Genomic DNA, 12,231 nt, shown 5'->3' on the forward strand with positions numbered 1-12,231 from the left:
CAAATGAGTTACGGGATGTTAGGCTTCAGCTCATCCTCTAGAGAAAAGAGTTTCTTATAGGAAGTATATCTGTAAAGGTATGCGATTCAGACTACACGGGATGGTGCTAAATTGTTAACAAACCTCTTCTGTTGAGTTTGATATATGCTACCAAACCTGCTATCCGTGCAGGTCTTACAAAATGACACTACATACTGGACTAATAATAAGACCATGGATAGAGTATTCTTTACCAATATTGTTTTTGACAGGGGTCTAAACCCACCAGAAAAAAACTATTAGAAGAACAGAGACGAGTGGAATTGAACCTCATGATAACAGGGAAAAAGAACTATGAATACCATAAGTCAAATATCACCCTGTGACGACAGATCATTGTTCTATTCAGTGCACATTCAGCTAGAACAAAAGTAACCAATCCACGGCTTTAAAACCTTGAAAATTGTAGTGTAACGTTACTGAAATAGATATTTTGTTAATTACAAGTGCCCATTTGGGAATCAATGAGAGAAATTCTCTTGAAAAAATATCTATATACATCTCATATACATTTTAGCGTTCACAACTGGTGAGACATGAACGATAAAATTTATTTAGGCCGTCCGTTCACATGTTTAATTACAAAGCTAAATTCTTATGTTAGGGGTCTGCATACATGGGATGAGTTTCGAACTTCGAAAATTCGGGTGATTCGAAGATGTATCTTCTCCACTCGAAAGATGAGAAAATTCCACAGAAACTCTTTTCTTTTCGCCATCGTCCTCCATTGACTGTCGCAATAATTCAAACACGAGCGGGGAATCTTGTACCGACTACAGAAGAGTTCGTATTATAGAAATATATGGTTAATTGACGGGGACTGACATTTTTTTCGAATTATAGAAGTTCGATTCAGTGTTATCCCGGGTGTTATCCATAGCATTTATTTTTGTGATCCAGGCAATGAAGGAAAGTGCGATTTCCAACAAGGTACTATATCAAGCAGAGTTATTTTCATGATACAAGGTGCTATATTAAGCAGAGTTATTTTCATGATACAAGGTGCTATATTAAGCAGAGTTATTTTCATGATACAATAGACCTTTTATTAAAAACTAGTCATAGCTTTCACTAAATGCCCCCACTGAAAGGTCATGTCATGCACTCATAAAGCTTTTAATGCTTTAAAGATTGAAACATAAAAAATAATCGGGAATAATTAATTGATTTGATTATTGATTGATTTAATTATTGATTGATTGATTGATTCTCTATTGCTACTTTGCCTAATAAAAAATAGTCAAGAGGATACTGCGGATAAAATTTCTCAAAAAGTTCTGCGCCATCTTAAATAGGGCGAAATAGACACCAATCCCGACACCAATCCTAGCTAAGGCCCGGACTCCACTCGCCTACGCTGTGATTGCACTTCTCAAGCAAAATCTTTTATGTTGTTGGTCAAAAGAAAAATAAAGGAATGCCATTGTGGTCCATTCAGACGTACAGTCGAGAAAAGTTGAAATGCGCCTAATTTCTTTTAAAGTGCATAGTACTTTTTCATGATGCAATCTTTTCTCCAAGCTGAAAGGATTGAATCCATTAAGATGATCGCAGCGCAGACAATGAAGAGACGTGCCTTCAGAAAGCTAGACTTTTTGAGTTTATAGCTATATACTTTCACTTTATGGTGTTTCTGTATGACTGTCTGTGTGCCTAGTCTAACCACCGTTAAATGCCTTCGGGAAGGTCCCTCCTAACTTGGAAAGCAAGAATTGGAGCTATTTCACCAAACTACTGGAGCGCAAGTTATTACCGTGAGATTGGGTAACTTGCATCAGTGGAGGCTAACAGTTAGCCTCCACTGATGCAAGTTACCCAATCTCACGGTACGTAGGCTATCACAACTGCAAAAGTTGAACGTGCGCCTATACAAACTTTTTTCAGGTTTTCCAAATAGATTTACCACACTGAACAAACAGTGAAAACACTCTAAGTGAGGTAAATCTATTTTGAAGACCAAAAAAAAATTTGGGATTCATATGCATACATTCTACTTTTTTGTACTTTGCCGGTATCTTATTTTACCAAGTTAAGAAAGACATTCCTGAGTTACAACAATATAATGGTCTTTGAAGCTCAAGAAGATCTATAAACAATAAAGGTAGTTATTAATAAAATAACAGACAAAGATAAATTACAGTTTGAACAAAAATGTATACAAATGTACATTTGAAAACTTGAGCAAACTTATTTAAAGATTCCAGAAAAAGAATTGAAATCATTGCTGAAATGAACTTCTGACTAAATTACAGTTTTTATTCAGTTTTAAAGACAAGAAACAAAATTAGCCATATACAAAACACTTTTTCCAGTCAAAGACGAAAGAATCAGCTCATCATCATAACCAGTCTGCCATTTTGTTTGTTTTGATTTGCAAAAGTAATATTGTAATTCGTGTTATGGTGTAATTATATACTTTTTCTATAATTTGCATTTATAACACTCGCTTCAGCTTTTCAATGCTAAATCAAAACTAATGAAATGTAATATATAATAATGGTAATAGCCTATAACGTAATATGAAAATGTGTATAACATTTACCGCTGTATAATTTACCGCCTTATTTCTGCGGAACACTTAATTGGCCGGAAATCAAATTACAAACAAACAAACGCAAAGATTCGAGATTCCAGTCCAATATCTATGCGTGAAGCTATGAGTGCCTCCTCGTCGCTGCGCTCCTGCGGGGGCAATTACGTCACGAACATCACTTTCCTCGTTTTGAAATTATGGGAATGATCAAGGGACATAATCACCATGGAAATTGTTCTAATACAAGGCAAGTGATGTTCGTGACGTAATTTATGAAAAGGTCTATTCAGTGTAACCCAAAGTATTTACTTTTGTGACCCGGGGATATTAAGCAGCGTTATTTTCATGATACAATAGATCTTATCGTAGTTTTTAAAAAAGGCGATGCATTGTGGGAGTGTTTCGTGAGTATTATGTACAATAGAATTCCCTCGAAGAATTCCTAAGAGATTTTTTTCGTAATACTCCCGAAACAATCCCACAATGCATCGCTGAGAAAAATCAAAAACTCCTATAAGATCTAATATGAAAAATTGCTTTTTATAAACGGTTTCTTGCAAATTTGTTTTGTAGAAAAGGGCGTCGCGTAATTTGACTTAATGGCTGTTGTTAATCTAAACGACATTTACGCTAATTAGTCGAGTAATTGCTAGAAAGCGCTGTCCATTTCTTTGATAACGTTTTCTCTATCTTTCGTTATTAAAAGCGTTTGTATTGAGAAAATATGTGTGTCATGACGTGAATCTTATTTTTATTTGCAAAATGAATTCATTAAGTTTGGAAAATTCTGTAAGGTAAAAATCAAGTTCTAAACCAAATTCTATATGTAAAATACAGATGAAATTAAACCACTTTATGCAGGTTAATTTTATCATGCAATTAAATTCCCGCGAGGAGAAATGGTTTAGATACACATTTTTTTATATATATAAGAACAACTATATGAGAACATAAGGCTTCAATGGCCGAATATTAAGAACAAGTTAAGAACATACTAAGAACATTTTTAGACTTTAAACTCAAAAAGTTAGGAATATTCAGCTTTTTGGATGTTCTTATAAAAAAACGTGTAGGCTAAAAAACCTGTGATGATGGCATATATTTTATTTTAGGATACACGTTTTTTTATAAGAAAATCCAAAATTTTTGGAGCCTTAAGATGCTCTTAACTTTTTGAGATTTACGCCTAAAAATGTTCTTAACATGTTCTTATTTTCACCATTTTGTGAATCTTTTTATGCAATTTCCTAAGTAAAGAGGTCTTTTTGAGTCTGTAAAGCCTTAAAATGTTCTTAACTTGTTCTTAACATTTTGACCATCGAAGCCTTATGTTCTTATGTAGTTTGTTCTTATAAAAAAAGACGTGTACCTATATTTCTTACCAGGGATAGTGGGTCTCAACTCGTCTGTGATACGCACTTTTTATAACAAGGGCTTTCCAGGTAAAACGAAGGACTCAGTTAAACATATGGAATAAACGCCTTACTGTACACGTTTTTTTATAAGAACATCCAAATTTTGAAGCCTTCGGATGTTCTTACTTTTGAGTTTTTAACCTAAAAATATTCTTAACATGTTCTTATTTTCACCATTTTGTGAATATTTTGAGCAATTTTCAAGGATTGGAGGTATTTTAGAGGTCCCAAAATCCTTTTGTATTCTTAACTTGTTCTTAACATTTTGATTACCGAAGCCTTATGTTCTGATATGGTTTGTTCTTATAAAAAAAGACGTGTATGAAATAAACGCAATTTTCCCCAATTTTAATTATTCTCGCCCTTTTCACAAAAATAGGAGAGAACTTCCCTTTACAACACTCAAGAAGATAATCATTTTTTTATAAGAACAGACGTTATAAGTTAAAGATTCATAACACTTTAAAATAATTTTTAAAAATTTAAAAACTTTATCATCTAAAAACTTGTAACTTCTGAAACTAACGTTTTAACGCCGAAGAAACGATAATAAACTAGAGACGAATGTTTCTTACTAAACTTTTTATAGGCAAATCTTTTGACAAACGACTACGCTAAGCATATTCAAAGAACATAGTTTCTAACAAACTAAATTATTCTTATAAATAAAGACGTTTAATTCTTTTTCTGATTCATCTTATTGCGCGTTGTTTCTTCGTGAAAACGTTTTGTTTAGATGTTCAACTCCCCCTGTTTGCATGTGTGAAAGAAAAGTTGTAAACGTTTTACGTTTTTTCATAGCGAATTGAAAATTATAAGTGAAGGAAGAGAGAAATTAAAGTTTGAAAAACTTTTTTGTGCGTCATGGGCGAAAGTGGAAAGTTTTGATGGTTTTCTTAATGTTTTTCATAAGATTTTAATTTATAATTTGACCTAGAAGCGTTACCATACCAGTGTGTGCCCGGGAGGCACTCGATTTCTCTGGGTACGAGATTGAAATTTACTAATGTTCAAGATCTTGGATAAATTTCAGCTCGAATTTCAGGTTGGAGATTGTAGAGAATTTTTCGATTTTTTCGTTCTGTCAGGAACCCAAATTTACCTAACATTCATATCTGGGGGGGGGGGTTTGTATGGGTTCGAAATACCGTTTTCCCGTCAACATTTTTGCTGAATCCCGGAATCCCGAAAATTGAAAAAATAATAACACCGTCACACCGGCTTGTACAGGGCAATAATGTACCTAAATACCGTCACCGTCTGATTTTAAAATACCGTTTTTCCGTCTCTTTTTTCGTCAAATCTCGTAATACCGTACTAAAAAAGGGCCAATCCCATCACACCGTAAAAGTACAAACCCCCCATATCTCACAGGGTCCACTTTTTAGTGCAGCCAGGGCAGCGGAATGTCCCCGTCGGCCGTCAAGGTCATAACACCCAAAGGGGCGTTTTTCAGACTTCCTAAAGTGCCACTTTAAGTCTTTAAGGGTAATAGAAGCGAAAAAATGAATTTCTAAAATTTTGAAAATCTGATCCAAGATATTAAAGAAAATGCACTGTATTAATGCACTTGGTAAGGGTCGATTTTTCACCCAAATTTACTCAAATTTTGCTAAATTTTCTCTACACTTTAAGGCTCCAATTTTGAGACCTTGAATTTTGTAGTTTTTATATCGAGTACACCTAGGAATTATATAGATATCTTTTATGAAACACTAGATAGAGCTACTATATTTCCCAAGCAACAGCAGGTGAAGTAAAATAATGTACCATCTTTGTGACTTTGTGGATACAAACTACACAGTTCAGTACCGGCAATTTGTTCAACCAAGCAAAAAAACCTGAATGGCACGAAGCGACGAGGCGAAAGATTGCTTTGATCGATCAAATTGCCAGCATCGAGCTTGTGTCTACTTATCGAAGATGGCAGATTATTTTGCTTCAGCTAGGGACGGATTAGCTCTATCTGGTGTTTTATATAAGATATATGTAGTATATGCATCATATATACAAAGGGAACGGGTCTACAGTTGAAAGGAGGAGTTTTAAGGTTCAAGTTCTTCACTGAGCTTGTTATGAATTTAGGAAATAATACCGGTATATTCATTCTTTGATCAGAAAAATATAAGAAAAACAAAACTAAAACGTAATTATGAGGTCGAAGCGTTATGACAACGAGTTATCAGAAGCTGTTCGTCAACACCCTTGTTTATACGACAGGTCATCGCCTTACTTCAACCATCGTGAATATGTTGCAAAGTGCTGGGAAGTTGTAGCCACGACATCTCATCTCCCTGATGGTAACAAGGCTTACATTATTTTTTAATCAAAACTATAATTAAACTCTCCCTAATTCGAATATTCAAATACAAATCAACGATAGTCTACTGAATGGATTAGGAATATTTAAATGTGTAAGAAAAATAGAAAAACGTTAGACAAATTTTTGAAAAACTGACCTTTTTGCTCAATAATGAACAGATTTTGAATAAATACGCATTACATAATTTATTTTAAGCCCGCGGAAACGCATTTTAAAACGTATTTTTCAAATCGAGGGAGTGCCTCCATAACCTATACTAGACGTCACCCGCGTTTGTTTTTTTTACGCAATTAACGTCTAGTCCACTATTCGACTTTTTCGAATGTTTTGGGCCCGGTTTTTCGAGCTCTAAATATTCTATTTCGAAGTTTCTGCAGTATCTAGCGAAAAAAATCAAATTTGCGTCAAAGCACTTGAAAATCGTCAAAGTAGAACTCACCAAGAAACAGAATGAAAAATGAAAAATCCCGGTTTTTGGTGAGGTACTCGCTAGTGCCTTCAGGGATTTGGTAACAGTGAAAGTAAACATTTGACACATATAACTCTCATTTTACTTTGTAGCTGAGACGGCACGAAAAGCATTCGAGAATTTACGCAAAAGGTACAACAAAGTGAAAGGGCAATACCACGTCAAACATCCATTAGATGCCAAGGAGCGTTCAGAACTGGCTAAAGAATTGGCAGGTTATTCTTTCCTTACTTGGTTGGAACCTTTCATACATCGAAGAAGAAGTCGAAACGTAGACGAGCATTTCAATGCAACGATGGTGGACCGAGAATATCCTAGTAATTTCCTTGGTGGTGAAACAGTGGATGGTCATCACCAAACACCATCGATGTACTCTGAACTGACGTCTAATGATGATGATTCTATTGGTGAAATGGACGAGACAAGTAGAGATGGTACATTCCCAACCTTAGAGACTTACAAGGATCACTACCAATCAACTCTGGCAGATGCCGAAGAAACCAAACCTGATTTAACATCATCTGATTTACAGTATACCAGAAGTAACCATTCGACATTGACATCAGATATGCCGAGTATGTCATCAACACTGATGACAACTGAATCTCGTTCTGGTGAAAACGAGGTCAGTACCACAAGTTTTCCTGGTAATCCTCCAGTAATGACATCTAGAAAAGAGGAAACTTCATCATCCAGTACTTTAACATCGGGTATAAAGCTAATGAAAAGAAAGTTGAATACACACGAGAATGCCAGCATCCCTTCATCATCTGACAATGGCTATTTACCAAAGATTAATAGCTATACCAGTGTGGATAGATTACCTTTTACAGCAAAACTAAAGAAAAAGACTGACAATGACTTCTCGATTGACCGAAGACGCATGGTAACAGATTCACAAAGTCTGGCAAGTGAGTCTACAATTTCAAATAGGTTTCAATCAGTTGATAAGATGGATGAGACGAACCTTTTTCTTCAATTATTAAAAACAAAACTTGACAAACTTTCAGCAAAATCGAAATTGAATTGTCAAAATGAAATGTTACAGTGTGTTTTGAAATATGAATTGAAACTGGTTGATTTGGCGACTGAACCACAATCTAATGATTAGGATCCGGACACTGACGGATTCCTCTTCATTTCGATATTACGTGACAGTTTGCAGATGATTAGGCATTGAATATTCTGCTGTAAAATATTCCCTAAAAGACTAAGACCTCCTTCTCACAGACCCACTGGGAACCTTTCCCACTGGAAAAATTGGAAAAAATTCCGTCCCCATTGGAAAATTGTACTCCAATTTTTGTTTCCACTGAAAATAATCAAATAAACCAATTCTCACTGCAAAATATTATGCTATTTTTCCCATCTCCACTTATTTTTCTGACTTGAAAACAAAATAATAATTTAAATATCCCCGGTCATGAGTTTCACTTCGTTATTTTACCCCCACTGGCTGAAAAAATCATACCGGGTCTGTGAGAAAGGGTGTCCTATAAAACTTCTTATGTTAGGCGCTTTTAACTACAGTAAAGAACAAATATTTTTTGATATGTGCATATATTATTTTGAAAATATTCCTGTCTCCAATTTTACTACGTAAAAAAATTACGAAGTATGACTTCATTTTTTTGGTTTGGATTGGTTAATTTTTCCCATCAATTATCGTCCAAAGATCTAATACGTTTTAGAAGCCAAATCTTTTTCTGACAAGAGAGGTTTCCGGTGCAATAACAAGTAGCTTTTCATCACGTACGTACCACTCTCTAACCACTTTAACACAAGATACGTAAATTGCCTTCTGTTTGTTTAAGGGTACAGAATCCATTTGCAAAAATAAACGGACTAAAATGCGTTAAAAGATCCCTGGGATTTACAGTGTGTCTGAAAGAATCTTGTAAGAATATCATTAACTTAAAACTAGTGTCAACACAAGATACGTTAGTTCGGTTTAGAGGATTTAACTTTATATTTTAAACTTTGTTCCACTTTCTTCCGAACACCCTCTTTACTTAGGGTATAATACACCTATTTCCTATTAGCAGATTCATGCAAAAGTCACGAAAAAACGTCGAGTAAACAAACTTTTGATTGGCGGAGGCATGCAAAGATTACCTCATACTCTGGACATTTTGAAAAATATGCTTGTATATGCAATATTTCAGCCAATCAGAGACTTTCTCGACGTTTTTCGTGACTTTTTTACATGAATCCGCTAATAGGAAACACGTGTATTCATTAGCGAGCCAACGAATAACCAGCGAGGCGGAATAACTGTGATAGAGGAGGGGCTAAGGGGACTAAAACTTCTAATAAATTCATTACAGAAGTCATGTTGATATTTTTCTTGGTGAACCGCAGATTAGAACGAATTGTCTGAATAAACTTGCCAGACGTTGTTGCATTCGCCAGCCCTTAAGAGTAGGGGGGGTGTACTGGCGAATGAATTTGTTGTAATGAGACCTCAAAACTGGCGGCAATGCCCTACGTTGCTAATAAAGGGAGGTTCTGCCATACAATCTTACCGTGAACCTTAAATACACCTTTTTACGGTTAGCTGCTTCGTATAAAAAGTCACCAAAATTTCGAGTGAACAAACCATCTCATTGGCTAAAAGCAAAAACATAAACAAAAGATGTCCAGAATAAGAGCACAGAAAGCACATTTTCCTCATACTCTGCACATTTTTTTGTTTATGTTTTTGCTTTAAGCCAATGGGATGGTTTGTTTATTCGAAATTTTGGTGACTTTTTATACGAAACGGCTAACCGTAAAAAGGTGTATTGGCCAAAGACATATCCCGTGTTTACGGGATAAAAGTATTAGAGGATTGAGCACAATTATTGTCTTATTATTTGCCAATCCATCGTTAAGATTCTAAGATAGTTGAAAATCAATTCCATGATTTTTATGATACCTTTGCTTGCCGAGGTCTCATCGGAATACCATAAAGATAAATTTCGTGAACTATGAACTGTATATTCTTTGTTAATTTTTAAGCAATATTTGTTTGGGCAGACCATATTACTTCAGAGGCGAAAATTATATTTGGATTACAAAGTACAATTCAAGGGTATCTTTAGAGGCCCCATAAGATTAAAATACCTTAAATACGTTTTCAGAACTGCAGCATTAGGTAAAGGTTTAAAACTGCATTTTTAACGCAAAACATACTAACAATGTATTGTTAAATATAGCATATAAAAAAATTGAAAACTGGCATAGAGATGCTTAGGTTGAGGGCTTGCCAAGGCTGAAAAAATGCTTATAAGGATGTTGATACCTTGAAAACGGCCCTGGCCGAAACATGTTGGAAATTTCTAGCATCTAATGGTATTTTTGTCTCGATCCTCCGTCCGATATATACTTATAAGGATGTTGATATCCTAGAAATCCTGAAAATCCGTAAATTACCAGGCCAAAAACAGGCACAATCAGGAAAATACATTTTTCGTAAGCTCAAAGTAATGCTTAGCACATGCTGAAATTTTTGCCATATCTGAGCCTGCAATCGTGGTCACAACTAGTGTCCGATGACCCTTTTCCACCGGCAAGTTCTCTCCCCCCCAATATCCACGCTGGGGTTGAATTTTTGCACGTTCACAGGACTCACCATCAACAGATTGATATTAGAGGGGGGTTGGACAAACAGTTCTGTCCAGGATTGTAGATATGCTTATAAGTGCAATGCTTATAAAGAAAATGTATCCTTGCTTTCAAATACACTTACAAACGATAACAAACGGGCAAAGGTTGCGTTCTTCTAATACTTGTACATCTCAAAAATAGAATGACGCGATTTTTGCAAGAAAACAGTTAGAATTTTGAAGTACTTAAATGACTCCTTTACACTGAAGGACCCTATTAACCAAAATATGGCAAGAATGAGTACTGATTGACGTCATAACAAAAGATGGCCACTCCTCTCACTCCTTACTCTCACAAACCGACATTGAATACGCACTTGTGAATTCACTAAGTACTACCAAGTAAAAAAAATATAAGTAATACGCTTAGTAATTTTAGTAACTGTTTTCACCGGGCCACTAAGACAGGGGTGTTATATAGGCTTCTAAGGGTCTAGTAATGAAAAGACATGACTTCGAGGTAAGAGTGGGTGGTATGTGTCTGACCTCTGTCTCAGAGCCTCGCTTGAACTTCTTCCCATAATGGGGATGAGATGAGATTTAAAATTGGGATGAAGTCAGTAATTGTAGTCGGTAATTTTTCAATGGGGGTCGTCCCAGCGAGCCTATGGCATCCTTACAACCATTGTCCAAAAACATCTCAGCAGATACCTTCATTCTAAGATAACTTTGACCAAAGGCACCACCTTCTTTTCTTAGGGTAGGTATCCCATTTGGTTAGAAGTTTCAAAGGAATGCTTGTCTATGGGTCAAGTTTGTAACAGGGATAGGTATGTCGGATATATATTGATTCAATAATTCTTCCTCGCTGGCTTTACTGCAATTGAATAGGGCTTAGGACAGATTCACAGACAGATTTTAACTTGAATCAGGATCTAGAGATCAGTGACGCAACAGAATCATTTACCATCATGCGCCCATAAACAGGAAAGGGGAAGGCGGCCGTGGTCCTCACTTTAACTCAATTAATCCAATTAAATTAGCGGTTTATGCTGTTTGCAAGAAGGCGTGGTGCAAAACGTGATCTTTTTTCGTCGCTTAAAAAGTCGGTCGACAATTTTTTCCCAAAAATTTGGCCCTCTCACTGCAAACGGCTCGTCGGGACCCATTGCATGGAGACAGCCTGCTTTACAAGTAAGCGATTAAGGTGAGAAAAATGGGTCACAAAAACTAAAGAAGTAAAATCAACAAACAATAATTTTGTATCTTTTGTCGAGAGAAAGGAGACACTGTTTCATGTTGTTGATGTTTTTGAACTCATCACAAAATAGGAGACTCTCTGTGTAACATGATGCATGCTGTGAAGCTATTATACAACCAAAGTACACGTTTTTTATGAGAACATAGTTATAAGAAAATAAAGCTTTCATTGCCAAAATATTAAGAATAAGTTAAGAACATTTTAAAGGCTTTGCAGGCTCTAAAACACCTAGTTTCTTATGGAATCGCACAAAAAATACTCAAAATTTTTGAAAATAAGAACATTTTAGCAACCTCAAAAAGCTAAGAACACTCAAAGGGCTCAAAGATTTTGGATGTTCTTATAGAAAAAGTGTATTACAGTAAAATCTAAATGTTCTTTTGCAACACAAGAAATTGTTCAACTGATACTGTGTTACCATTTTTTGAAGCGGTTTTAAATCGTTTAAATTGTGTATGTATATGCATAACAAGTTTTCATAGCGAATGTAACAATAACAATGAGTTCTATGACAAAAAGTTTTCAGTCAATCAGACAGGAAGAGGAGCTTGTCAAGAGAAGGTCGAACAGTTTTTTCGATACTGAATTTAACAAGCAACAAAAA

General features: G+C 35.5%; 1 protein-coding gene across 1 annotated transcript; it reads left to right on the plus strand.

The window, feature by feature from the left end:
• The first annotated feature begins 6,106 nt into the window (after positions 1 to 6,106).
• Positions 6,107 to 8,146, plus strand: LOC136805901 (uncharacterized). The gene is made up of 2 exons (XM_067062476.1): positions 6,107 to 6,287; positions 6,872 to 8,146. Exons 1-2 carry the CDS (start codon positions 6,140 to 6,142, stop codon positions 7,888 to 7,890), a joined length of 1,167 nt encoding a protein of 388 aa, XP_066918577.1. The 5' UTR covers positions 6,107 to 6,139; the 3' UTR covers positions 7,891 to 8,146.
• Positions 8,147 to 12,231: the final 4,085 nt, after the last annotated feature.

The sequence above is a fragment of the Clytia hemisphaerica genome, unplaced genomic scaffold (genome assembly GCF_902728285.1).
Source record: "Clytia hemisphaerica strain Z4C2 unplaced genomic scaffold, Clytia hemisphaerica genome assembly, whole genome shotgun sequence".
NCBI lineage: Eukaryota > Metazoa > Cnidaria > Hydrozoa > Leptothecata > Clytiidae > Clytia > Clytia hemisphaerica.

Bases quoted from the DNA above. Each gene is read 5' to 3' on its own strand.
- LOC136805901 (XM_067062476.1), top strand. From the start codon at position 6,140: ATGAGGTCGAAGCGTTATGACAACGAGTTATCAGAAGCTGTTCGTCAA. The intron at 6,288-6,871 runs GTAACAAGGCTT...TTTACTTTGTAG, and splicing joins GACATCTCATCTCCCTGATG to CTGAGACGGCACGAAAAGCA.